The sequence below is a fragment of the Carassius auratus genome, chromosome 23 (genome assembly GCF_003368295.1).
Source record: "Carassius auratus strain Wakin chromosome 23, ASM336829v1, whole genome shotgun sequence".
In the NCBI taxonomy this organism is placed as follows: domain Eukaryota; kingdom Metazoa; phylum Chordata; class Actinopteri; order Cypriniformes; family Cyprinidae; genus Carassius; species Carassius auratus.
In genome coordinates this window covers 8640488-8664562 of record NC_039265.1, presented here as the reverse complement: position 1 = coordinate 8664562, position 24075 = coordinate 8640488, and the positions used below count along the sequence as shown (strand labels likewise).

The 24075-nt window shown below is 36.1% G+C and overlaps 1 protein-coding gene across 4 annotated transcripts; it reads right to left on the bottom strand.

The window, feature by feature from the left end:
- Positions 1-35: 35 nt before the first annotated feature.
- Positions 36-21494, bottom strand: LOC113041204 (cytochrome P450 2J6-like). Of its 4 annotated transcripts, XR_003275349.1 has the most exons (13): positions 13965-14286; positions 12982-13023; positions 9719-9927; positions 9477-9639; positions 8589-8738; positions 8309-8469; positions 7249-7425; positions 6961-7099; positions 6679-6866; positions 6326-6467; positions 1584-1758; positions 1048-1187; positions 36-912 (listed from the first exon to the last, which is right to left on the bottom strand). XR_003275349.1 is itself a non-coding variant. In XM_026199608.1 (12 exons), exons 4-12 carry the CDS (start codon positions 9914-9916, stop codon positions 5326-5328), a joined length of 1494 nt encoding a protein of 497 aa, XP_026055393.1. In that variant the 5' UTR covers positions 9917-9927; positions 12982-13023; positions 13965-14001; positions 21197-21494; the 3' UTR covers positions 4983-5325. The 4 variants fall into 4 exon arrangements, 3 of the variants coding, with proteins under 3 accessions (XP_026055393.1, XP_026055392.1, XP_026055394.1); XM_026199608.1 differs by lacking the exons at positions 36-912; positions 1048-1187; positions 1584-1758 and adding exons at positions 4983-5501; positions 21197-21494 and having other exon boundaries at positions 13965-14001; XM_026199607.1 differs by lacking the exons at positions 36-912; positions 1048-1187; positions 1584-1758 and adding an exon at positions 4983-5501.
- Positions 21495-24075: the final 2581 nt, after the last annotated feature.

Sequence of the window (24075 nt, the reverse complement as noted above, 5' to 3'; positions counted from 1 at the left end):
GGGTTGAAGTATGGTAAATTGTACTTGACCAAAGTTCCATGTTCTGCAGCCAATCTGCTGCTTAGTTCCATAGTAGATTCTTCCCATGTCATTCAGCACATACTCAGCTCTCTCCGCCTCATCACTCAAGTACACGCCGTCATCTAATAAAGAGAACATTTTTAAATATTTAACAGTATTTTCTAGTTTTTCCTCATTATTGTCCAGTTTCAAGCTTAAGATGTGGTTTATAAAATGAAAAGAGGATCCAATATCTTGGCACATGCATGTACACCAGGGGTTGAATGTAAATATTGCTTTCAGTTGAAGTGGCCTTTCCTCCTGGGCAGCTGGTTACGATAGTAAGTTTGTACCGTCCAATAGAAGCAGCAGACTGAGCGTAAACACACAGTTTGATTCGGTTTTGAATCTGTTCAATGATCCTGGCTTCCCAGGAATCTTTCTTGAATTCCTTCACTATTGGAACAACCATGAGCGTCTCGATCTCTGCTGATGGGATATTACCTAATGAAACCCACACAGGAAGAGGAAATAATGGTAAGGGTATGCCGTTAGAATATTGTGATCTTTCCGGTTTGTATTTTGGCCGAACATAGAATAACTACAGATTTTGCACTTGTTTTGTCTTTCTAAATGTAAGACATTATTAGCCAGTTTCTTTAGGTTGTCAGAACACATCTGGGTGGGTAGCAAGATGGCATCTAATGAAAAGAGGCCTTAACTGACTCAGCTCCAGGTGAAGTTGGTCACAGTTTGGATCGAAGGGTCGGGACAGCTCAATCCACATCTTAAAACAGTGTCCTCTGCGGATGATGAGGTGATCGCTAAGATAACGATCGGTGTGATGCTCTTGTCGATTCTGTCCCATCCTGGATTTGATGAGGTCAACAGAACAGACCTGCAATGGCAGAGCTGAGAAATAGAAAAGAAGATGATAATTGATGAGAGTAGGGCTGTCAATTCTTTAAAAGCCATGACAATTAATTTAACTTGATTTAAACACATCATCATCTTTACATCATGCATTACATTCCAAAGACCTCGTACCATTTACCACAGGCTCCGCATGTGTCCACGAGGAAACATTTGTGATTCTAGTGGTGACATCCTCAGAAACAGATGAGCCACAAACCTCGCTACATGTCTCTGTCCACCTCTTTGACTCCAGTCTGACAGCTTTAAATGATCTTTCATAAGAAAACGTGATTAGTTTCTCATCGATGAATGATCATAAACAAAACTCACACAATGAACTATTTGAAAGCAAGTTGTTGGGGTTTGTTAAGGTCTTTGGCTCAGCTACAAGATTTAATTGTTTCTCCTTAACTTCTTTAACCCTCCGTTGTATTTTTATTAACAAAATCACAAGGGTTCTTTGTATTTTGTTATTCCTTCCAGAATATATTTATTGGCCTTATTATTTAACAGAAACTGATATTTGCACAGAGAACTGTTTAGAAATACAGTAAGACGTTCCTGGGCATCATGTGATTAAAATCATTTGCATTTATCAATTTCTAGAAATGATATTGTCTAAAATCAGATCATAAGAGCATGACATAATATTTGAGCTCATTACTTACATGGTTGTAGTTCTTTTTCCTGAATGTGTCTGAAGACTGTGTTGTCTGAGACTTAATGAAGCAAATGAGAAGTATGTCTCAGTGTTTCTAACCAGATCAACCTGGTATATATATTCTTATTTTCATCTCCACCCCGACCCCAGCTCAGCACTGGTGAGTGCGAAGAATGTCCTGTCTGATGAGAGAGTTAACAGCTTATTTAAATACTTCATCAGCACAAATTGTCAATGTAAAATCATTGCGCTATTAAAGATGGTATGTGTTGTAAATAGCTCCAATGAATGATTTCATCCTATGAAAAGTCATCTAGATGGTCAACATATTGTCCCATTGAGAGTAAGATTTCAACATCCTATAGACACACCAAATACCACATTGTTTGCTAGTAATACAAACATGTCTAACATTTTAAATTAGCCATGCCACTGTTGCATTTGATACATTTACTTTATGTATTTTATTTTACCCATTAAATTTAGTGTGTGTGTGTGTGTGTGTGTTTCTTTATTTAAAAAATAATAAAAAATAATAATAACACTTTCTTAGGGATAAAAACCTATGTCAGATTTGATTTGATTCCAATTACTTTTGAGGTGCTACTACCATCATTTAGATATTATAGATAACAAATCTAAATCTGACAGACAGACAGACAGACAGACAGACAGATTCTTAGAATCATAATCACTGTCACTGTAGTGTACAACACTGTCACTGTTGTTTAGTGTTATTCCTGCTTCCTGCAGCCATATCACCCTGGAGCCCAAGACCGGTTGCCCACTGAAGCTAAGCAGGGCTGAGCCTGGTCAGTACCTGGATGGGAGACCTCCTGTGAAAACTAGGTTACTGCTGGAAGAGGAGCTAGTGAGGCCAGCAGGGGGTGCTCACCCTGTGGTCTGTGTCGGTCCTAACGCCCTAGTGTAGTGATGGGGACACTATACTGTCAACAAGCACCATCCACCATCTGATTGATTTGATCGTTCGATTTTATTCTAAATCCGCGAGTGGAGTGCACCTGCAGCGCGTTAGCATTAGTGGGAGGGAGCTTTCCACAATAGAAAGAGCGTTGAAATGAGAGGGACAGTTTAGTGTAAAGATAAGAAAACATGAGACATAAGCCTGACAGTATGTTAATGTAAAAAAAAAAAAAGATAATAATAATTATAATAATAAAATAAATAAAACATGTTTATTCTGTGGCACCTAAAAATAATAATTTGGCACTAAGTTTTTTTATTATAGTAGCCAATGGATCCTTGGAACCCTGTCACTTAGACTTATATGTGAATCATATTTACAAAACACCAAAAACATGTTGATATACTCAAATATATCTTTCTCAGATAACTTAATACATTCCCCCCATGAACAGGCTTCAGAATGTATTACAGTCATAAGAACACAACCCTAACAAAAAAATAAATAAAAGTAAAAGAACTGAAAGAATCTAAATGAGAAAAAGTCAGATTTGCGAGATGAAAAGCAACAGTTTCGAGGGAAAAAGTCAGAATTTTTAGTTTGTCTTGCGATTCTGTTTACATCTCTGAATTGTGAGTTTTTTTTCTCAAAATTGTGAGATAGAATGTTGCAAAAGCTTCCATATATTAGTCTTTCCATTCAAAAATATCACATTCTATATCTTGTATTATTACAAAGACTACAATATGTAATTCAGTATATTAAGTGCTGTTTATTTGTAATTATTTGTGAAATGTCCTCACAATTCCTGAGAGAAAACACACACACACACGTCCTCATAGTCACACTTTCCACACATATACATCAAGCATGTCTATTTTTATCTTTATTTCACAGAGCTGCTGCTTTTCTGCATTTTGTGTGTGCCATAAAGAGGATTTATAAAAACTACTGAGTGATGACATCTGCTTTATATCATGCTTGTCAGATTAAATCGAGAAAGAAGTAGTTAATCTGTCTGATTAATTCTCTTAGATGACAAATTAGGTTTCTGGTTAAACCTTCTTTCCCATTATAACTAAAATGACTCAAATTTACACTTATGTAAAGCTATAGGCTGTGAAATCTAAATAAATACAGCAAGTGAAACAATCTTATGTAACACTAAAGACTGTACAGCTGTAAAGTTTAAAGAAGTGAGACCCACTCTAAACACTAAATGCCCTCTCATGAAAAATAATGGATGAGGGTAAATGCAGCGGAGCATGTGGAAAGCATGCGTAGATCTACATCAAGCCACTTGTTTTGTCAGTACAAACCTTGCAGCAACGTGACATCATGCAATGATCATGTGGTCAATACCGTCATTCAGGATGACTGTGAAATGGAAATGAAGTGTCCATCTCATTCCCTGTCAATAAGTGGAAGTGTGCATGCTGCACACCGGGTTGTGATCAACCCCCACTGCAACTGACCGACAGAAAGCTGTGATGATGTTGGACTGTGAGGTTTCAGTCCTCAGATTATTGTGTCAAAAACCGAGATTAATCTTGAAACTGGAAAAATGAGGCTAAAAGTATAAAGAAATCTCAAATGCAGAATAAAAGCATTACAAATAATACATGAGTGAATTGTTTATTTCTACAGTTAAAACTATCCCTTTTCCCAATAATAAACAGACCTGTACTTGCAGTTATACAGTATGTGACCCTAGAGCACAAAACCAGTCTTAAATCACTAGGGTATATTTGTAGCAATAGCCATAAAACATTGTATGGGTCAAAATGATCCATTTTTCTTTTATTCCAAAAATCATTAGGATATTAAGTAAAGATCATGCTACATGAAAATGTTTTATACATTTCCAGATTTTCAAATAGTTGTATCTCGGCCAAATATTGTCCCATCCTTACAAACCATACATCTATGGAAAGATTATTTGTATACATTTTCTCAATTTCCAAAAATGTACGCTTATGATTGGTTTTGTGGTCCAGGGTCACTAGCATAAACAATCTAAATAGAAAGAAAAAAAAAACATTACGCTTAAGTTTTACTGAAGCTTTTTATTTAGTCTAACTAAACATAAAACGATCAGTGTGCTGCTTCAAATTAATTATTAATAATTGGAAAAAAAGATATCATCAACCAACCTCACAAAATAACCCCATATTAAACTTCAAACAGGTTCTTGTATTAGAGTTTATTTTGCGGTAAGCGGGACAAGGATGATAATCAAATAAATACACAGACATAAAATACTGATTTAAGTGAAGGTTATTTTATTACCCGAGACAACTGCAGAGTGAAACAATAGCAGCTGTGTAAGAATATGAATGAGTCGCTTTGTATAGAGCAAGCTAGTGTTAGAGGACATTTTATTGTAATTTTTTTTTTATTATATAATAAATTAAAAGAAAACACATAGATAGAATACAAAAAGTACATAGAAGCTAGTATTAGGGTTTTTTTTTTTTAAAGAAAATAAGCAGTTAGTAAATGAATAGAGTGCAAGTCTAAAAGAGGCAAGTTTTTTCACATATTTAATTTATTTATTTAAATATGTGATTTATGTTACAAGTTATTAGAATATATAGCTACTTTTGGATGCCTACCAATAAAGAAAGATGCTATGCACCCTAAACAGCCTTTTGACTGACTTACTGCCTTTGATTTCAGACACAACTAAAATTAGCCAAATAAATTATGTACAGTAGGATACATGATTAAACATGGGGGTTTTATGTTACCAAATAAAAACAAATGCTTATTTGTGCTTCACAGTGAGCTTCAATGAGCGTATTCTTGATGCAGTCATATGGCACTATCGAGGTACAGCACAAATGTGGAAGGGTTCAGGAGCAGAAGCGATGGCGACTGTTCTTTTGAGACTCAGTGTTTCTCCCTCAGGTGGCAGGAAGGTAAAATGCTGCATCAGAGAGATAAAGAAGAGGAAGAGCTCCATACGAGCGAGCTGCTCACCTGGACACATCCTCTTACCTGGAAATCAGGCTCTGGATCAGTTTTTGTATTATTATTATTGGTTTATATATAGTACAATTCAAAGGTTTGGGGATCAGGTAGAATTAATTCAGCAGGAATGCATGAAATTGACCATAAGTGACAGTAAAGATATTTAGAATCTTACAAAAGCTTTATATTTCAAATGAATGCTGTTCTATTGAACTCAAGAGTAATGATGCTGAAAATTTAGCTTTGCGTCACAGGAATAAATAAATGTTAAACAGTTATTATAAAAAATTGAATGTTCTGGTCCTTGATTCTGATTGGTTGAGCCGCGTTGAAGCTGTTGTAAATTACTCTACAAACATACGTCTTTGTTTACTTCTGTGTGTTGCTCGGCAGCCACTCTGTTGGAACCACAACTGGTTCTGAGGAACTACATTTTTTGGTGGAAGAATACTGTTTATATTAATATCATTACACTTTATTTGCTCTGTTTTATTCTGTGCAACCTTACTACGGGCATGGAATAACCATTTTATAAAACTAATAAGCCCAGTGAAGCCGTGGTGTACAGTGAATTTATAACAGCTACGGGGGTTTTAGGCAGTCCAATTTGCATCATGTTATAAATTCAATGTACACCACAGCTTCTTGGGGTTTATTGCTTTATTTAAAACTGCAGTCATATTTACAAAGTAAATGCAGCCTTGGTGAGCATAAGAGACCTCTTTCAGAAACACAAAAATTTACTGACCTCAAACTTTTGACCAGTAGTTTATGCGTGCATGTATATATTTATTTTAGTTATAGTTGATATATTATGTTATTATATCATTATGTTCCTCCTCATGACCTACCTATGGAAAAGGGTATGAAATTTTCTCTCTTCAGAAATTTGCCATCTTCATCCAGAAAGTGAGCAGGGTTGAATTCATATGGATTGTGATATTCATTCTTGTCCTCCAGAATTGGCTTCAGCATTGGCAGCACCATCACACCCTGTCAAAACGTAAGAATTCGAACATTAAACAAAACTGAAAGAATGCTCTCTCTCCGGTCTTCCATAATCCTTGCATCTAATGCTGTATGTTATGTGAATAATCATTGCGATATACAGTGTGGTTCTAAAATCTCTCTTTTAATTTTCCTTTTGATTTCTGGTTAAAATATGACCTGGATTCTATTCTACAAACGATAAGTTATGACTTACCTTTGGTATGAGACATCCTGCTACTGTGGTGTCTTTGCTGGCAACTCTCGGTGGAATGAAGGCAAGAACATTTGCGAACCTCAGAATCTCATGCATCACTGCGTAGGTGTACGGCAGATGTGCCCTGTCTTCCATCAAGGGCTGACGCATCTGTCCAATCACCTGATCAATCTCAGAATGGACTTTCTCTGTGGAACATGAATGTGCATGAGTAGGTGGACATGCATATACGTACACATCTGCCTAACAAGTAGACTAACTAATAGGAGCGAAGCGGCCCACCTTGCACTTCTTGAAACTTAGCCATGTAGAGTAAAGCCCAGCTGAGTGATTTAGCAGTGCTTTCGGTTCCTGCTCCAAACAGATCCAACACACAGTGTATCAGGTTTTCCTCAGTGAATTCGGCCTCATTGTCCTTACACTGAAAATAATGGAAAGATGAGGAATCGCATACAATACATAAAGGGTTAAACACAGAGTGTGTTTGATTTGAAATGCTTGAATTATCAGCTAGCAAATGTGCATAAAAACCTAAGAAAAGACTTGCAAGCATCGGCTAAAATCAGTAACCTTCTCAATTTCCTCCAGATAACAGTCAATGTAGTCTCTAGGACTAGATGGGTTTCGGTCGTTTTTGTGCTTCCTGATTTCCTCCTTAAAAAAGAGCTTAAGCTTGGAAAGGTTGGCAAATGCAGTCTGGTGCTTTCCTGGCAGCAGGGACATCAGAGCGGGAAACGTGTTATACAACTGTTGAGGGACAAACACATTTGGACTTTAGAAGGTTATAAAGCTTTGCAGGAAATGACATATTTTAATAAGCATTGAATGCATGAGTTAAAAGTTAAAACTCAATAGTCAATATGAAATCAAAATTGATCATAATAACTTTTTTTAATGGATGGTCCTAGTCTTATTCTGCGTGTATTTGTGCATGTTTTTCCAAAGAACAAGCGTTTGTCATTGTAAGATCCAAATGGGTTGCAAAACAGATTCAGATTGACTTTGTAAATTACAGTTAAGACATTCAGCAGCTACAGCATGCCTATATTTTTATGAACACTTATCAAATTTTCCAGAAAGCGGATGTCAGCATAGTGTGGTAAATGTATTTTTTGGTGAATGCAAAACAAATCTTTGCATTACCAATTTCTAAACAGCAAAAAAAAATATATAATAGTGTAATAGTGTTTCTGTGTCTTAAACCAAAGAGGGTAAATATCAAAAAATAGATTATGTTGGTCATCAAATATGCAATCGCTCATTTAGTCGTTGAATTATAAACACTTACACAGCACTGTTAACTTTTCTCTTTTTCTTTCCTTTTTTTCCTTTAATGTCAGGGTATGAAAAGTGTAGTGTTTTAAATTTATTAGTTTAAATAAATAGAAGTTTCTTCCTTTTGTTAAACAAAGAATGTGGGTAACCAAGTTCCCCACTGACTTCCATAGAATGGACAAAAATACTATAGAAGTCACCCATATTGAGGATACCCCACATTCTTCAAAATATATTTTATATTCAAGAGAAGAAAGAAACTCTTACAGGTTTGGAACAGCCTTTAATGACTGTAGGAATGCATTATCATCACAGTCTTTGAAAAGGGTCTAACATAATACATTTGCTCCCCTACCCGGCCCCAGACGTTGATGGGCAGCTTAAAGGTTTCATCTGAATACTGCAGCAGCTCATGAAAATGATGGTCGTCATACTCAAACTTGTAGCCAAAAACCAGGCTGCATATTATATTGCCCACTGCGCAGGTCAAGAGGTGATGAGGGTTGAATGGCAAACCTTGGAAAGCAAGGAAAGAAAGAATGGTTACAGTTGAAAACTACTTTCAAATTGTTGCCTTTAGAGAGCAGTATGTACTCTGAGATATATGACTTGACAAAGAAATGGTGCTCACTGACCTTGCTTGGTTTGCAAAGCACTACAAACAAAGCGACACTCCTCCAGGATTGAGTTTTCTAGAGTTTTCTTGCCCACACCGAAATACTTCAGCGTTGCCAGAGCAAAACGCCTCTGATGACGCCACATGTGTCCACTAGAGAAGATCAGACCTACATACAAAATTTAAAAAAGAGCTAAATCCATGATCATTCATTTTTGGCCTGCAAATTAGCTACTGGGTGTGATATTTGCATATCTTTGCAAAGCTGTGTTACACTCTGACAATGAACAATCAATCTGTGCCAAGAAAAGAACAAAGTCTGACAAACTTTCATACACCATCACAATGACAAGTTTGTCACAAAATGTTGGCATGTAAATGTGGTCTGTCATGTGTTGATGAATGGCGGTTTGATGAAAGTGGAGCATTTACAGCTTGTAATTTCAATATATATAACTTTTAAATTGTGGAATCTATGTTTTCATAGTACTGAATGAATGAACCTTTTTATTTCAAGAAAGGAAAATTCAATTTCCATTACATCAGAATCACCATAACGTTTAATGCAATGTATGTCATGAATAGTTCTGCATATCTTTAACTACAAAGCTTGCTATTGTAGCCATTGCTGAAGGAAATTTTACCACCATCGCTGGAGCTTTTCACAGTTAATATCCAAGCTATTTTATTGATAAACAAATTAGCTGTATCTGAAATGTTGTGAATCCATATTAACATCAAATGAAAACATAATTAAGAAATAATCCACGATGTTCTACAATATTGCTGCATAGTTTCTTTTTGATATCTGATTTAACAAGGTTATTAGTCATATTTCTGAACATTTTAAAGTGTAAATGGTGTTATTCATAGTGATGTGTTGGCTGTGTTTGCTGTGTCTCTCTACCTTTCCCTTTACAGATCTTGTCGTTCACAGGGAAGTACGGCCGGTCTGTGAAGATGTCCGCCTGCTCCACAAACGCCTCTTTGAAACTCTCGTATCCAGTGAGCAGTATGCAAGGTTTGTTTCCCAGATACAGTGTGCTCACATCTCCATACCTCTCAGCAATCTGATCAACATGTTATATTATAATGTACACAACTGTAGCAGGCATGTCATTACTGCTCTTCATACAACTGAAAACGTACCTTTGGAAAAACCTCCATTGGATCACTGAAGCCTATATTCAGTACGTTTCCAACCAAAGGCAGGGGGAAGGGTCCTGGCGGCATGTTGTTTGTAAGAACATCTCGCAGGTGTTTGACCAGCAGTAGCACACACAGAAAGATCAGGAGACCCTGAACATCCATCCACTGACCCATCAGCTGTGACAGAACTGACGCCATGCTTACTGATACTAGAGGCAGGTTACACACAGGAAGAATACTTCTATACATATTTTAGAAATCATTCATCTCTATGTGACCACACATGTCTGAATGGCACTGCATTAGAAACTTTTTAAAGTGCGTTTATAAGCTGAACTTGAAGTTGATATACACAGTACAGACCAAAAGTTTGGACACACCTTCTCATTCAAAGAGTTTTCTTTATTTTCATGACTATGAAAATTGTAGAGTCACACTGAAGGCATCAAGGGCTATTTGACCAAGAAGGAGAGAGACCTGGCCTCCACAGTCACCGGACCTTAACCCCATCGAGATGGTTTAGGGGTGAGCTGGACCACAGACAGAAGGCAAAAGGGCCAACAAGTGCTAAGCATCTCTCGGGGAACTCCTTCAAGACTGTTGGAAGACCATTTCAGGTGACTACCTCTTGAAGCTCATCAAGAGAAAGCCAAGAGTGTGCAAAGCAGTAATCAAAGCAAAAGGTGGCTACTTTGAAGAACCTACAATATGACATATTTTCAGTTGTTTCACACTTTTTTGTTATGTATATAATTCCATATATAATTCCACATGTGTTAATTCATAGTTTTGATGTCTTCAGTGGGAATTCATAGTCATGAAAATAAAGAAAACACTTTGAATGAGAACGTGTGTCCAAACTTTTGGTCTGTACTGTATATATAAACACACACACACACACACACACACACACAAATACTACCAGTTAAAATATTTAAAGGGGTCATATATGGTGCGATTTCAAGTTATCCTTTCTCTTTGGAGTGTTACAAGCTGATTGTGTGTAGATAAGAACGCAAAAACACTTTATTTGGCCATCTGAATGTTAGATGCATTTAGGAATTGTGGCGAGTGGGGCGGGGCCGAGAGACATGGGAACGAGGCTGGTGGAGTGATTGGAAATGAGCGACACCTGCTCGACCCACCGGTCTCGAGTCCCACGGAGGAGATGGAGGGATATAAAACCAGAGCGATGACAGTGACGGACGAGAGAGGACCAGGCCTGGGCTTTAGTTTGTGTTTGCTTTTTATTTGTGCTCGTCAGTCGTCCGTGAGGGGCTGACGCGCTGTTTTGTCTTTATTTTATCTGTTAAGTTTGAATTGATTGTCTGCCGGTTCCCGCCTCCTTCTTCCCGATGATTGTGAAGGTTTAATTGCTACAGGAATCTTTAAGATTACTTACAAGTTACAACAGAACAGCAACGCATTTTATGGATGACAGTTTCGTGAACCTAGGAGAAGAGGTAATTGTGACTTAGCTCCGACAATCTAGTGCTTCTGTATCAGCAACTGTAAGTTTGTTTTGTTATTAGTTTTTGCTATTGAATGTTAACATTTTTGCGCGTCGTGTGTGTGTGTGTGTGTGAGTGAGAGAGAGAGAGAGAGAGAGAGAGAGACATGTTCACATCACAGTTGAGTCAGCTGTCTTATGCCCGGGACACACCAAGCGAGTAGCAAATCAGACACATGGCGAGCGACAGTTGGGCTAGTTTGTTTGGTGTGTTCCACTCGCCGGCTCTCTTTGGGCTTACATTGGCGGCAGCTTGCCTCATTCAGCATGTTGAATCGGTGTCGGGGACATCGGGGCCTCCGGCGAGAATGAGAGCTCTGATTGGATGTTCAGTTTAGCGAACGAGTCAGTGCAGAGAATTAAATAAAAAGTGATAAAAACAAGCATGTGAACGAAGGCGATACAGATAGAAGGCTGTTTAAATGTTACATGATATTTCCCAATCATTCTAATACGCAAATGTTTGCATAATAACATGAGCTGCTTAAAATGATTAACGTTATTTACGTTACTGATATTCAAAATGTTAAGCAAGCACTGCTTTATTTACATTTTGTACATCTGCGTTTATCTCGTATATCTTTGTTTCGGTTTCTCCTTTTGAATGATGAATATATACTTTTAATAGCTGTTGATATGAACAGCTCGTTCCTCGAATGCATGCACAAAATGCACATGTTAGTTTGTCCTCGGGTGTAGTCTGTGCGGTGTGTTCCAGCCAAGCTGCTACCTTCCGCTCCCTCTGTTGAAACCAACACATAAGTGACTAATACTGCAATTCACCGACTGGCCACTGGAGGCTGGCTCCAAAAGGGAGTCAATCCCATAGACTCCCCATGTTAAAATGCCCAACTTTACAGCAGATTTTTTTTTTTTTTTTACTTTTTAACATCTGTGGCTTGTGTACTGCAAACACATAGGAGCTTCATCATTTGTCTGTCACGTGACTCTGTTACCCTTTCGTGCTTGAACTGATGGTAAAACTAAGGACATTATTAACTGTCTTTACATTTATTTTGAAAGATGAAGCTCGCGATTATGAAGTGCTTGCAGTGTTCGGCCAATCACAATGCACTAGGTCAGCTGGCCAATCAGAGCAGACTGTGCTTGTCAGAAGGAGGGACTTTAGAGAAAATTACATGTTTGAGAGAGGCGAGGCATAGAGGACATAAAATAATGTACAGTATTTGAACATTTTTATTTTTTTTTTTACATTAAAGCATCAACATTTTCTGTTACACCAAATACACATCATTAAAAAAAGCATCCTATGACCCCTTTAGGACAGCAAGATTTTTCATGTTTTTTGAATAATTCTCTTCTGCTCACCAAAGCTTGCATTTATTTGATCCAAAATACAGCAAAAGCAGTAGTATTGTGAAATAATTTAACTATTTTTAATAACTGCTTTCTATTTTGCAGTATTTTGGATTAAAAAAAAATGCAGGCTTGGTGAGCAGAAGATAATTATTTAAAAAACATTAAAAATCTTACTATCCAAAACCTTTTGACTGGTAGTGTGTATAGCCCCTCAGTAAAAAAACACGTCCCAGGCAACCATTTCCCTCTCCCTTGGAATCCTCCTAACCTTCCCCCTACATTTTTGAGCGTATCTTAAATGTCCAAACACTTTCAGAATATATAGTATTAAAATGTTTGCTAGGCATGCTCACAAAGGTTTAGTATTGTTTTATACTTCACAATATGCTGAAAAGGACATGCAAAATATCAGGAACAAGATTGTATTACTTACCCTGTGTTCAGACCAGTTTGTTTCCGAAATTCTTCAATAAACCTGAAGAAAACACAACCAGTTACTATATACGTAGCCTACTGTAGAGGGTCAGCAATGTCTGATAACTACTTAGATTAATTCAGAAGCTCAGAAAAATTTTTTTTTAAATGATGTGTTCATGCTCGAGCTTCTAGCGTCCATCAGGGATATCAAAGGTCGATTGTCGCCTGGTGGGGCCCCCAGCATCTGATCATATCATAAATAGACCACAAAACTTGATATCCATAATTACATAATCAGCGTATCAACAGTATTTTAAGATAACGCTACCATAAAGCAATTAGGGAAAGAATTTTCACTAGCTGCCAATGAGATTAGAATAAAGAATTGGTCATGTTCGTTTAAGCATACATCAACAGAGTGTCAGAATCGGATGGTTTATAGGCCAAAAATATGCAGCCTATTGTCATTAGGCCTATTTATCACTTTAATAAATATATATCTCCAAAACAAAACAAAGACTGATCTGAACAGTTGAGCTGCTAACATGCATGTGCAGTTATTGTTTTTATCCCAACTGTGGGCTCTGATCTACTTTGTTATCTTCCATATCTTTTTGCCTTAATTGATATACAATGTATGCATTGAGTGTAAGATAGCATATGTGTGTATTGAGTGCTAAGTTCTTTGAACTCTAACTTGGAAAACATACTTCTTCCATTCGAGAGACAGCACAGAGTACAAAGGTTGTAGGACATTCAGCCTTGACCTGGACTGAACCATTTCTAATAAAGAGCCCATATTTTCCTTTACAAACATTTTCCGGTTTTAGTATAAACATATATATTAGAATACTCCATTATTTGACATAGACACATCTCATAAAGTCTAGAAATAAATTAGTAGCCTAAAACAGAAGAACTAACACTACTGATCCTGCATCACATGTGCCGGCATGAATATAGTCAGAATACAGACAAAAGGAAGACTCAAGATCTCACCTTCAGTGTTTTGAGCAGTGGCTGCTGGCTGAAGATGCTGTGAATGAGAACGAGGTCAGTGTGTTTCTCTTGGTTGTTGTTCAATTTATGGACTGTGGAAGAATTTCGTTTCACCAACAAAAGCGAGCTCCGTGACTTATGACGTGCTGAAAATGCTGCATTTAGTGCATTACTGACCACAATGGTGAGACTGGAAAGGTTTTGGTTTGAGAAAGGCCACACAAGGACTGAGGGAGGCTAATATGTGCAGCATTAGAATGATTTCTGAAGGATCATGTGACACTGAAGATTGGAGTAATGATTCTGACAATTCAGCTTTGCATCACAGGAATAAATTATATTTTAAAATATGTTTAATATTACTGTTTTTACTGTGTTTTTGATCAAATAAATGCAGTCTCAGTGAATAGGCTATATACCTTAAAAATCGTAATTATTTCAAACTTGACTTGAGTGTAAACAAATTATAGAAATCAGGTAGAATCTATGTGATGGTCATAATGTGTTGCTTCAGGACTCTTATATCATTCTTTGTAAAACAGAGCTAATAAAGTGTTTAGATTCCTCCGCCATGAGTCAAATGTTCTACTACTAAAACAGCAAAATCAACAGGCTCAACAAATTTTAAGTTGGTTTGACGTACCTGATTTTAGCATGACATTGCAAAACCTTTTTTGTGGGTCTTATTGATAGCAAGAGGAGAACAAATGTCTGTGTAAATTGTTCATAAATCAGTTCTTACGTAAATTGCTTCATTCAGTGAGACAAGTTATGCAAGTGTGTTTGTAGAAATGATTTACACACAAATTCGTTCTGCTTGTTTTTGATAAATTGGGCTGTGATTTTGTATCGTTCTCAGGGAATAGATAAAATGGTAAACGCTGTACCTTAAATGTACTGTATGGCACATGATTAAAGTTTTATTTTTTTAATAACAACAGTCAAGTACAATTATTTTCTTAAAAATGACATTAAATGACATTAAAATGCAACAAAGTTCACTATATTTCACTCCCTCAGTGTTATCCGTGCTGTTATATAACAAATAGATAGATAGTGTAGAAAAGCATTGTCTGATCTGATGAACCTTCACTGAGATATAGCATGTTAAACATTATGGCACAGTGTAATCTGTGGGATAATTTTCTCCACACATTAGGTCCATTAATATCAATTGCGTATTTCGTAAACTCCCCAGCAGTGCTTTATGGTCACAGACTATAGCAATGTTCTGATGGTTAAGCACCATGTCTCAAAGGATACGTCATCTCGGACTGCTTCCACAATGGGTTTATTGTATTGCAATGACTTCCACAGTCATAAGATCTCAGTGTAAAAGAGCACCTTTGGTTTGAGGTGGAATGGCAGATTTGTGGCCTGAAAGCACAGCCTTGTTATCATGTCATGATGAAGCAGAATCTCTGGGGAAGTTTCTAGCACCTTGCTGTATCCAGATCATGAACAATTCCAATGAAAAAAACTAATATTAGAAAGGTGTACCTGATGCCTGAATGCATGGGTTTTGATTTTTCCACGATCCTCAAATGTGCTTAAGATACGGTTACATTAGTGAAATTTCAGCAAAATGTTGCATGTACAAAAAAGTCTATTGCCAGTTGTGTTTCTTATTTTTATTTCATATCTACCAATTCTGTCATTCTTCGCTCACGTCTTAGAATCGAAAAGTCTGAATTGTGAGATGTAAACTTGCAATTGCAAGAAAAAAATAGTAAAGCTTGTTTCCAACATTGAAAAAAAAAATGTATTGCAACTTTTTTCCTCACAAATCTGAGAATGCTAAATCTTTTAAATGCACAGTTTGTGAAGAAATATCTGAACTGTGAGATATAAACTTGCAATTTTTAGAAGCCAGTATTGTCCGTTATACAGTAAACTTTGCACAATTTGAGCAAAAAAGTGAATTTTTAGATATATATTTGCAGTTTTGAGAAGAAAAGTCATATAAACTCAAAACAAACAAAAACAAACATGTCGTTTTGAAGATAAAACCATTCTGGGATAAATTTGCAGTTTTGAGAAAAGTCTGAATTATTTTGACCAGAAAAGTCTGAATTTTGAGATATAAACTAAGTTTTGACAAGAAAAGGAGAAAAGTCTGGATTGTGAGATATACTGTAAACTGAGTTTTGACAAGAAAAGTCTGAATTTTTAGATATAAACTCGCAGTTTTGAGAAGAAAAGCCTGAATTATGAGATATAAACTCAGTTTTGACCAGAAAAGTCTGAATTTTTAGATATAAACTCGCAGTTTTGAGAAGAAAAGCCTGAATTATGAGATATAAACTCATTTTTGACCAGAAAAGTCTGAATTTTTAGATATAAACTCACAGTTTTGAGAAGAAAAGCCTGAATTTTGAGATATAAACTCAAAACAAACAAAAACAAACATGCAGTTTTGAAGATAAATACATTCTGGGATAAACTGGCAGTTTTGAGAAGAAAAGTCTGAATTATTTTGACCAGAAAAGTTTGAATTTTGAGATATAAACTAAGTTTTGACAAGAAAATAAGAAAAGTCTGAATTTTGAGATATAAACTTGCAGTTTTGACAAGAAAAGTCTGAATTTTGAGAAGAAAAGGAGAAAAGTCTGGATTGTGAGATATACTGTAAACTCAGTTTTGACTAGAAAAGTCTGAATTATGAGATATAAAAGTATGAATTCTGAGATATAAACTCAGTTTTGACCAGAAAAGCCTGAATTTTGATATATATTCAAATTTTTGACAAGTTTAAGGAGAAAAGTCTGAATTGTGACATATAAACTCACGATTGCAAAGAAAGAGTCAGCCTTGTTTCAAACCTGAAACAAAAAAATGAAAAAGGACCTGTGATTTTGTATCTCACAAGCCGCACAGTTTCCCATTGAAATGACTGGATTTCTCCTTTTTGCTGAGCAATGGTAAATGTCACCACACCTTTACTTTGCATGAATGGCTCTTAATGCCCAGCTTGAGCTTCTCTAGCTGACAGTATATGGATCCTTCAGCAGATGTGTGAGGTGACTGGAGCTCAGATCCAGCTCTCTGAAGTGTGAAGGGTTTGATCTTACAGCCGGATAATCTACAGAGACACACATCAAGAGTCAAGATGAGATTATCTGTGACATTAGAGCTGAGAACATACAAGCTCATGAACTCACTATATCTTTTACTACCTAGAATGCTGCAAGGTTTAATCCTGCAGTTGTTGTTTTTTGTTGTTGTTGTGTTTTGTTTTTTATTTCACTAAAAATGAAATTCCTAAATATCTCAAGTATCTCGAAATAAGCAACATGATCAAGAATTTGCTGAGATATTCTCGTTATATTACACTATATGAATTATAAAAGCCTGATGTATCAAATATGATACTTAACAGAAGCACACATACAAATGTGTTAAAAATATTTTGCATAAAGGTAAAAAAAAGGGCTAGTATTTTTTATTTATTTTGCATTTTTTTTGGCTAGTATTTATTATGTCAGAGAAAAAATGGCAGAGTGCACATTTAACAGATTTTTTATTAGATATTTTACAATTATCTTTGCTATCCATCTATAAATGTTAATAGTGGCCAATATGACATCATAAATGAATTCTGCAGACATTCTGGAGACAGATAATAGACATATTGAATTGAATTTTCCTGCTTGAAATAAAAGAGCTTATTGAATATGCTGTAACTTACAGAACAAAAAACATCATCCATTCCAAAAAACCATGTATTGTTCTAAGCTGCAAAACAGCATGTTCAGAATTACTTGAATTTCAGATGTAGCATTATTTTAGATTAGATTAGATATAGATTATTTTAATATCACTGAGATTTTTTTGATATTATTTTCCCCCAATATATTTAATAGTTATTTGTATTTTCTGCAAGTTTAAAGTTTTAGTAATTTTGTTGTGTATTTTTTACATTTGTATTAGATTTTTTCTTATGTCTTTTTAGTTTGTATTAATTTATATTTCAGTTTTAGTTAATTTAGAACATTATGTGAAACTAGCTTTTGCATGATATGATCCCTTATAAGAATTTTATTCACATTTAACACAGTGCTAAGAATTGCATCAATGCATGAATGTTTAATGTTTATTAAAAACAATATATATATTTTTTTTTAATTAAACATTTTTAAATTAAATTCATTTAATTTACCCTCAGTGTCATGAAATAATGGTTTGAATGGACAGAAAATAAGTGGGTAATACTTTCATTTTCTGGTTTAAAATGGTTTGAGGGCTACAGCAAATGTACTGACACTGGTGACAGTATTAGATTTAAATGTGTGAACAGTGAATTATTTTCTCAAGCTTTATTGTTTTGTTTTTTTTGTTTGTTTGTTTGTTTGTTTTCAGCAAATCTCGTTTTAAAAAAACCCTTAAATTAAAGTGTGGAAATAAATATGCCCTGCAAAAAATATGACTTGGTTTTCTGTAATGATCTTCTCCACCAGGAGGTGCTACTAGCTCAACATATGTTTTTGATAGTCCACCCAAAAATTGTCTGATTTTATACAACATTTTATTTCTAAATGCATGGTAAATCAATCCGTCTATCTATCTATCTATCTATCTATCTATCTATCTATCTATCTATCTATCTATTTATATACAAAACAAACAAAAACATTGAACCTGGCTTTATTAAATGTTCAGATTTATGTTCTGGAAATTAAAATAAATAAATAAATAAATAAAAAGGCAGATGCAAATGCTATGTAATTACAGAAAATATATTATTTAAAATGTGAAAACAGATGAGCTCTTCATGCTTAACCAGTGGCGGTTCTACATTGAAATACACCCTGGGCGAGACCCCTTTCGAGCGCCCCCCCCCCCCCCCCCCCCACACACACACAAAAATAGCAAACAAAGTTCTGCACAAACAGCAATACTTTTATTATAACAACTGTTTTCATATGATGTGAGATCATTGCATGCATGTTTCCAATTTGCCATTCCTGCACTTGTTAAATTGATGTTCCTCTTGGAAAACAATTTGCAGCAGAAGCAAAAGAGGCTGTTGTTCTTAATTGAAGAAATCAGCCAACTTCTTGCCATCTTTTCACCACTTACTAATGTCTTATTAAAATATTAGTGGTGGCAACTTCTCCCATTACTCTCATTCCTACGGAAAACAAAGCCAGGTGGCACTTTACTTGGTCCTCTGTGAACCAGCTCAGTCCGAATCCTGTCAGTCAGATGTGAGGGCCAGTGGGGCTCAGTGGGGGTTCAGCTCCAGGAATTTCTATCAGACAGCATATTGGCATATTACTCAAAACACATAGCAGTGAAAAAACACAGTCCTACTCATAAATTATCAGAAATATTAAAATTACATTAAATTGCAGTTGTCTTGTAGCCCACACACACACACACACATACACACACACACACACACACACGATATGCACACCTGAAAGCTCATGATGGGTAGAAGTAGAGGCAAAGAGGTCTTCATCCTCAATATCAGATATTTGTGGAGACATATGTGTAGCGGAGGAGGTGGTTGGCTCATCCTGACCAGTGGCAGAGGATGCTCCAAAATATTTTAGAAGTGCCCATGAAATTGCAATTTAACTGCATTTGAAATCAAAAGACCATAGGATAATGTTTTATAAAGCTAAAACACCCTAGGGTCAAATTGACTCAAAACATAATAGAAGGGTTACATAAACATGCTCTTACACACTAACTGGCTGTCATTACACGCTATATCCTCCTAGACCCGGAAAAAAAAAAAAAAAAAAAAACATTTATTTATTTCATTTTTCCCCCATGTCATCACATTGTTTAGAGCATAGAAACAAATAGTAAAAAAAAAAAATACATTGAAAAATTATATTTTATTCACGTTATGCTATGGTCACTGGGACTCAGTTGTTTAAAAAAATAAAATGACTTTAAATTATATGTATAGGCAAAAACAAAAACTTTTTGGGTTTCAGGATATTTTTCAACCAAAATTTGTATATCAATCTAACTTTCATGGAGGTACCATTAGGTCACTGCCTCAAATTATACGCATGACACACTTTTAGTTATGACTTGTAAAATTATACTTAGGAAACAATACTTAGCATACTGTGTACCAAATAAAATGCCGTTGGTTATTTACAGGGCCTAACGTTAAACCAACTGATGGAAATGATAACTGAACTTTTAACAGTTTTATTGCAAAGCACAATATTATAAATTAGATCTCGTGATTGAGTTGAAACCAAATTATTGTTCTATAAGCATAGCAAGAGTCTTAGCAAAAAGGCTAACAAAGAGTTATACCCACCACAAATTAACATTAGCCCTTCATTCATGAAATGGATACTGTAATCATACAGAGACAATAGTTGCATACCTTTATCTTTTGCTCGTTTCTCCTCTTCTTCTTTTCTTTTTTTTCGAAATTGGGCACCTGGCTTTGACCTTTTCTTCTCCATCTCTGTTTATTTGGCACTCGACAATCAACAGATTCCCCATCCCCCCAACTGTCACTCAGGACCAGAAGTCAAGACTAAACCAATTCACCTTGATGACCGCATAATCGTTTTGTATTACCTAGTTTCATTTGCAGGAACTATAGGCCTGTATTATAACATTATGAATGAAATGTGCGTTATTTGGAAGAAAGTCGAAGTGTGTGACTGACTTTAGCCTATTATTAATTATATTACTAGTGTGGATCCCCCGTCCCCGTCCACCCCCGCCCTGTCCGTTCCATTTGAGAGAGACCCAGAGGTGAAATGTCGCACGCGCCTCTCGCCCCACTCCCTTACACTTCTCTCACAACACAAAGCTTCAGTGGATATTTTAAGCAAGCAGGGGCGCCGGCAGCTGCAGGGAGCGCCAATTTGCCAATTCCACACACAGTGAAATGATATAAATGACGAAAAACGACACAGAGGATTTTTTGTTTATCTGCTCGTGCTGCCGCCCCCAATGTGTCACGAAAAAATGACGCCCCGGGCGGCTGCCCGGTTCGCCCGTGCCTAAAACCGCTACTGTGCTTAACCTTCAGAAAGTAAGTTGTACTTGCATATTGCGGCCTGTAGGAGGCAGTACAAACGTTCTATGCATGCAGCTGTTCTGCAAGACTTTATGAAATGCAACCTAAAATCGCTCCAGTGATCTGACCTGGTTTTCTTTCTGTATATATTTGTAGTTTTTAATGCATTATATAAAACCCCAACATAAAATCTGCATGTAGATAAAGTCTTCTGTTGCTCACTGACCTCATTCAGTACTACACTCCTGCAGCATGGAGTTGTCTGGTGTGCTGACAGACCAAAACATCTGCTGATGTGGCCACTGGACACAGACAGAATGAAGAGGGAAAGGTCAGATTTTATGATCCAAAGCAAATTTAATTAAATTGTTAACATTATTTAAACTTAAATACATTCTGTCAACATATTTAAGCCATATGTTTGTTTACTTTAAATCAGCAATGCTGAAATAGGTTTCTTACTGAAAACAATGAGTTTGAGGAATTTCTTCTCAGAAAAAGATCTGGAAAAATGTAGCATTTCATCACTTGCTCAGCAGTGAATGGGTGCCGTCAGAATGAGAGTCCAAACAGCTGATAAAAACATCACAATAATCCACATCACTCTAGTTCATAAATTAATGACTTTTGTGTGTGTGTGTGTGTGTGTGTCTGTGTAAGAAACAAATCCACCATTTAAACATTTTTAACTTAAAACTATCTCTTCTGGTTCAAATACGAGTCCTCTGTCTATAATATTGCTTTCTCCAGTGAAAAATTCATTGCGTCTGAATCAGGAGAGTCATATGCAGAGATCAAGCAGTTTACAAGAGAACACAGTTCTTAAAATATGTTGGTTGATTTTGATGTGAGAGAACAAGAGGTGGACTTTTTCACTGGACGAGGAGTTATGGATAATAAACATGTATTTTAGCCAGAAGTGATATTTTAAAGGTAAAAAGCCTTCATTATGAATTTGTTTCATACTAACATGAATTTTTTTTTGTTTTGTGAGATGTTAACTGATGAACTGTAGTCATGTGGATTGTTGTGATGTTTTTATCAGCTGTTTGGACTCTCACTCTGACGGCACCCATTCACTGCAGAGGATCCACTGGTGAGCAAGTGATGTAATGTTACATTTCTCCAAACCTGTTCATGTGTAGAAACAAACCCATCTACATCTTGGATGACTCGAGGCTTAGTAAATCCTCAGCAAATTTTCATTTTTGGGTCAACTATTGCTTTAAACTCAATTTCACATTTTCAGAGATCATGTACCATGTCAGAAAATACACCTAATTGTAATTCAGCTCTCACTGTGGGGTCTGTAGCTGAGAAAGCCTTTAGCACCAAGAAATGATATTACACCCTTGACCTCGTCCTGCTGCCAGTGATGAATTTTTATGGCCAAGTTGTTTGTTCATCGCTGGAGACATATGCAAAGGTAATGGCCTCAATCACTGCCAGTGTTCACTTGATTTTCAAGGGTTTGTTGATTTTGTCAGAAGTTACAGAGTGGAAATCAGAATTTGAACTTGTGAATTGAACTAATTTAATGATCATAGGCCATCTCTGGACCATCATGTCACCTCGTTAATATTCATGAGTCAATATAGTATTATCATGCCGTGAAGATATGCAGGAATTATGTGGCCAGTTTGGCACATAATGATAATGGTACTTGAGATACAGTACCAGACTAGCTTGTTCATTTGCTGAAATCTTTCACATGTATTTATCTACTTGTGTTCAGGTTGGATGGTAGAAGAAAAAATAAATAAATAAATAAAAGGCTAAAAACACGGTTTGGAAAATGGATTCATGGTGTAGTCGCTTATTATATACATTTTGTATACTTTAAACAAAAAAAAAAGTTACCGACTGCAGCTTTAACGTGCTGCGTTAACGTGAGACTCTTATCGGGCGATAAAAAAAAAATATTGCCGTTAATCTATTCTCAAAGTTGTATTGGGAGCTGGGTCTACTAAGCAACCTATGATATTGATATAACCTATGATTGATATTTTATATAAATGACTGGCTGAGGCCAGCCTAAAAAGATGCTCAGGACAGTTGACGGGCCACTGCTGCGCATCGTCATGAAAGCTTATCTTTTTCACGTGTTGTTAAGCTTTACCGCTTGTCGATTTAAACATTAAAGCATCCAAACACAAGAAGCGGAAAAGCTGAACAGAGTAGCTGGTTACTCGCATGCTGTGTTCGGTGCGGAGAGAGAGATAGCCGCGTATCACGGACAGCGACACTGAACCAAGCTCTCTTCTGCGAAGTTCTCTTTGAAGTCCCTCCTGCACAGGGACAGATCTACCGGGGTGGCATAGGGTGGCAAATGCCACCCCAGTTGGCAGCAACTAATTAAAGGTTATGGCCAATTTGAAAATTTACGAGCGCAAATCTTTCGTGATTCGTGATCCCGCTCCGAACTGATTCAAATGATTCGCGAACCCGCTTTGAACTCCCGAACTGACTTAAATGATTCGCGATCCCACTCCGAACTCCCGAACTGACTCAAATGATTCATGAATCCGCTCCGAACTCTCAAATTGATTCAAATGATCCGCGAAGCCGCTCCGAACTCTCGAACTGATTCAAATGATTCGCGAATATATATATATACATATATACACATACATACATATATATATATATATATATATACACATACATACATACATATATACATAAATACATATATACACATACATACATACATATATACAGACATACATATATATACATACATACATATATACATATATATATATATATATATATATATATATATATATACACATACATACATACATATATACATAAATACATATATACACATACATACATACATACATATATACATACATACATATATATATACATATATACATATATATATATATATATATACATATATACATATATATATATATATATATATATATATAAGACCATGGTTCAACCATAATTTTATGAAGCTACGAGAATACAAAACAAAAATAACGACTTTATTCAGCGATTTCTTCGTGTGGTTCTATTGACACATGGTCTGTTTTAACAATGTTCCTACTACATTTCTGGGCCTTGAACATTTCAGTTATAGTCAGTTGT

Coding starts and splice junctions, on each gene's coding strand:
- LOC113041204 (XM_026199608.1), bottom strand. CDS start 9,916: ATGGCGTCAGTTCTGTCACAGCTGATGGGTCAGTGGATGGATGTTCAG. Junction 9,640..9,718: donor CAATGGAGGTTTTTCCAAAG/GTACGTTTTCAG, acceptor CATGTTGATCAG/ATTGCTGAGAGGTATGGAGA. Junction 6,867..6,960: donor TAAGTTTCAAGAAGTGCAAG/GTGGGCCGCTTC, acceptor CATGTTCCACAG/AGAAAGTCCATTCTGAGATT.